This window comes from Solanum tuberosum, unplaced genomic scaffold (genome assembly GCF_000226075.1).
Source record: "Solanum tuberosum cultivar DM 1-3 516 R44 unplaced genomic scaffold, SolTub_3.0 scf00034, whole genome shotgun sequence".
Classification (NCBI taxonomy): domain Eukaryota; kingdom Viridiplantae; phylum Streptophyta; class Magnoliopsida; order Solanales; family Solanaceae; genus Solanum; species Solanum tuberosum.
In genome coordinates, this window is record NW_006238962.1 from 1,705,152 (window position 1) to 1,709,990 (window position 4,839).

General features: G+C 30.2%; 1 protein-coding gene across 1 annotated transcript in view; it reads right to left on the minus strand.

The window, feature by feature from the left end:
- Window positions 1-1,343: 1,343 nt before the first annotated feature.
- LOC102579499 (protein NRT1/ PTR FAMILY 8.2-like) overlaps window positions 1,344-4,839 on the minus strand; it is a 4,657-nt gene continuing 1,161 nt past the window's right edge. Inside the window, exons 3-5 of the mRNA XM_006342650.1 lie at window positions 4,060-4,277; window positions 2,929-3,488; window positions 1,344-2,223 (exon numbers count right to left, since the gene is read on the minus strand). Coding sequence (XP_006342712.1) covers window positions 1,344-2,223; window positions 2,929-3,488; window positions 4,060-4,277 — 1,658 coding nt within the window. The remainder of the gene's footprint in view (window positions 2,224-2,928; window positions 3,489-4,059; window positions 4,278-4,839) is intronic.

Consider the following 4,839-nt stretch of genomic DNA (forward strand, 5'->3'; position numbering starts at 1 on the left):
TTTTTTCCTCCAAAATGCATAAAGGGCCATTCAACTTTTTTTAAAACCAAAACCGACAATTCGCTCCTGAGGGAGCGAGATCCTTTGTGGTTTTAACAAATTTAGTTCTTTCACATATTTGTGCTTCTTCATCAATAATATCGTAAAAATTCATACATCTCTCACAAATATATCGCGTAGAACATAAACACATTTTTTCTTGAATCAAGAAGAAGAATATGTACCATAAGTATAACGAATAAGACGTAAAAATAGTGTACCATGCCCTCTTCACATGTATCGCGATAATTGACATATTTATTGTGTCCAAATATGGCAAAAATACTAACGCTGCTGCAAAATGACAAAAGATTATAGCAAACAAGATCGAAGGCCGTGTCCCCTCTGCTAGAAAATCGAAAATTCGTTTAAACATTGATGATATAGCCATATTTTCGTTCAATTTTAATTTTCTCGAAATTTCTATGAAGACGAAATAACAATAATGCAACTATAAGAGGAACATATGAACTAGACAAACAAATTAAAGTGACTTGAAATTAAAATCTTGGAAGGAAGTGTTATTTATAAAGGCTTGTAATACAAAATATTAAACCAATTAGGATTAGGTTTAGGAAATTAATGTACGGTAAATAGGAAATTTTGAGGCTAACCAAATTATTTTAGGATTAGAACTTTTTAATATTGGATTTTTTTAGGGGTTTTCCCTTTTTGTATATATGTATTGGAAAAGTACACAAATTGTCACTTTTTAAGATTAGTATTTCGAGAGAAAATGAGAATGCTATTAAACGCGCTCCAATATTATTATAATACAAAAATATTTTGTTTGGAGGGATATAACATATATTTTATAATAGTAAAAGAATATATTTGAATGTTTAAGTAAAGCAAAAAATTTCAGATTTGTTTTTTTTGCTATTTTGATATGAGAAAAACTGTAACTTATAATATTTAATTTTGAATATCTAAATCTAATCTTATTTAGCTTTGAGAATTAAATAAATTCGAAATTCAAAAATGTTACAAAGTATTGTGAGACGAAAGAAGTAGATTAAATACACCAATGAAACAAGTTCCAAAGCTTGATCATATATAAAATATCTGTGAATATTCAAAATAAAAAGAAATAATGAAAGAACATGCGCTTTAAAATGAAAAATAAATAAATAAGCTCTTTAATTTTCTTGATTTTCCCCACTTGAAATCAAACCTCATTCAAGAGGCCAACAACAACAATAATCTCATAAGTCGATCTGAAAAGAGTGAAATATATTCAAAACTTATCTATACTCTTGTGGAATAGAGATACTGTTTCCGATAGACGTCACGTACCACCTTATTCAAGAGGCCATACTAGAAAATTCCCTAGTATCATTCTCCTTTTTGAATTGACCATCAAGTTCAATTAAATTAGACTCATCTCTAATTGTTCCTCTTTCATAATTTCTCCCCTTATACCTCCATGCAACAATTAAATATACCAAAAAATTCACTCCATTTATTCCTGTTAATATCCAATAAAAATAATCAAGTTTACTATTATTAAGATTATTCCTAATCCAACCTTCCTCTTCACCACCACTTGCACTTTCAATAATTTTCACTATGGCTGAACTTAACCAACTCCCAATTCCAATTTCACTTAAAAATAATGCACTACTTATACTCCTCGTACCGTCGGTCGCTTCGTCGTAAAAAAACTCCAATTGACCTACATATGAAAAAACTTCAGCGGTACCAACAAGGAAAAATTGTGGAAATAACCAAAATACGGTCAACCCTTTAGGGTCAGAGTGTGTACGTCTCATTTTCTCAACCAATGCAGCGGACATTAGGGCAAAAATTGACACGAATAAGCCTACCCCGATACGTTGCAATGATGTGATGCCACGTTGGTGCCCCGTCTTGGAACGGAGGTATGGGACCACAAATTTCTCGTATATCGGGACGAGGAGGAGCCCGTTGAGGGCGGTGAAGACTGGGACGGACCCCGCCGGGATAGTGAAATGTGGGCCTAGTTTTCGGCCCATGATGTTGGCTTGGGTTAGGAAAAATGTTGAGAGTTGAGCAAATGAAATTGATAGTGCAATTGTTGAGGCCCAAATTGGAAGGATTCTTATGAAGGATTTGAATTCTTCAACTTGTGTTATTGTACATAATTTCCATTTATTGTTGGTGATTATTTCAGGGTCTGTTACTACTGCTGCTTTATCCAAAAATCTGTAATATACAAAAAAAGAAAAAACATAGTGAGATAATATCTCGAATATTAAATTTACACGTAAATTTTTATGATAGTAATCGATAGGTAAATTATATTGATTGTGTAAGAAAATAAATTTGATTGTCAGTGTGTATAACTTAAATAATATTGTGAAAATGTGAGTCATCCTTAAAGATCCAACACAACTTTAATTTTGAGATATAAAGTTACATTTTATGGAAAAATAAATATTTTTCTTCTTTCATTTTTATATGTATGTCTTTGACTTTAATATTTAAATAACCAAAATTTGGAATTAATTAATATTTGACCAAATACTATTTTATGCTTAAAAAAAATAAAATACTACAATGAATATTCTAGGCAGGTGCTAAAAGAGTTCAGTAGAAAAAAGGCCACAAATGTAAAGTAATTTGTTGATATACATATATAAAACAATAAAAAGAATATACTGACTTAGAGGTAAACAACTTATCTCGCTAAACAACAAAAATCCATCAATATTCCTATCTATTTAACGATGGTTTGGTGACAAATTATCAAAATTATCTTGTTAGCTATAAATTATTAACACTCAAACCTCTTTGGTGTTTGATTGCTAAATATTTAGTAAAAATGTTATTATGGAGAACATCTGATATAACATAACATAAAAATGTGATTCATTAAAGAAAAAAAGACAAACTAATAATAAAACTAACCTGTATTGTTTTGTATGAGGAAGTTTTCTAGCACCAAAAATATCACTCTCTTTGGTCTTCATTTCATATAATTCACTTTCATTTACCACCACAACACCTCTAAAATGATTTCTAATAGAAACCACAATAACTTGAACAAATCTTGTAAACACACTTCCCATAGGTTTTTTATACCTATATTTCTTAAATCCAACAATTAAAACAACAATTGATGTAAACATTGCTATTGTTGGCACACCAAAACCCCAAGTCCATCCTTTTTCTTGTTGCACATAAACTAAAAGTGTTATTCCCAATAATGCACCCATGTTAATTGCAAAAAAGAACCAATTGAAAAATGCATATTTCTTTTGTGATTCTTTTTTGTCTAATTCATCAAATTGGTCAGCTCCAAATGTTGAAACACATGGTTTGATGCCACCTGTCCCAAGTGCAATTAGATAGAGTGCTCCATAGAGAAAAGATGTTTGAGCATTTGTTGATGGAGTACATGGCCTCTTTGTGCATTGTGGTGGTCTTAAGCTGTCTATTGATGCTGATAGTGTTAGTAATATCATTCCCTGATCAGAGACGGATTCAAGATTTTAAAGTCAGAGAGTAAAAAATCATGTATATAATGTATTTACCACTACTTTTAGGGGTTTCCAACATAAAATTTAGCATATTTTATATAATAAAATTCGATTGATCCCTCCAGAACAAATAATTGTTGCATGCATGCATAACTTATACAACGCTTGGTTGACCTTTGTTAAAACTCTAAAATATTACTAATATATAATGCATTTATAAACTAGTAGTACTATACTTTTAGGGGTCATTTAGTAACAAAAAAATAATTTCAGTATGACGTTTCACATATTTTATATATTATAATCTGATTGGGCACACAAATAATTGTTGTATGTATAACTTATACGCCTTCAACTCTATTTTTATGATATAGTTTGAATCGATATGGAGTATTTTAAAAATCAACGAAGATTTTCTAAAATTGACAGACTCATTAATTACTTCTGCTAATTGTTATACATAGATTATACACTGATTATATATAGATATACGCATGTGATAAATATTGTGGAAAATTGAACAAGAAAATAAAATAAAATGAGTGATTTATTTTCTTACCATAAAGTAGATACATGAGAAAATAATGATGGTTAAGAATCGACCAAAATAAGCATCAGCCAAAAAAGCTCCAAGAAGTGTTAAAACATAGGCAGCTCCAATCCAATCATTGACATGAGTTGCGGCATCTGGCAATGATTGATGCATCTCAAACACCAAATATGACACCATACTTACTGCTACTGCAAAGAATGCCAACCTCTCCGCCACTTCATTGACTGCTCGATCACATCCAAAAACAAAATTAGAAAAAGAAAACGTACGTAGAACCATATTCTTTACTAGTTATATGGACGGAAGGGAGTTCAATTGAATCTGCTTCATTGAAAAATTATATTATATAGTCAAAATCATTTGTCTCGATAATTTTTATAATTGCAATTGCAAAATGTTAGGTTATTATATATCGAAAATATATAATATAATATAACATAAAAAATCGATAGTAAAAGTGGCTCATTAAATGTTTTTGGAATTATCTTATTAGAATTCTTGATTCCGCCACAGGACAAGGAAGTATCATACATGTTACTCCCTTTCTTGTAATTGAGCGATAAAAGGAAAAGGCAAGTTTAAGTTATGACGGTGGAAGAAATTTATATAATCAGATCGCTTAATTCAAAGATATAACTAAATCATGTAAAAAATATATTATATAATCAATCTTCTATAATAGTTCAAATATATTGATGGTATTAAAAAAAAGGAAAAAGGACAAATATACCTCCAAACTATCGTAAATGGTATGCAAATACCCTCCGTCATACTTTTGGGACATTG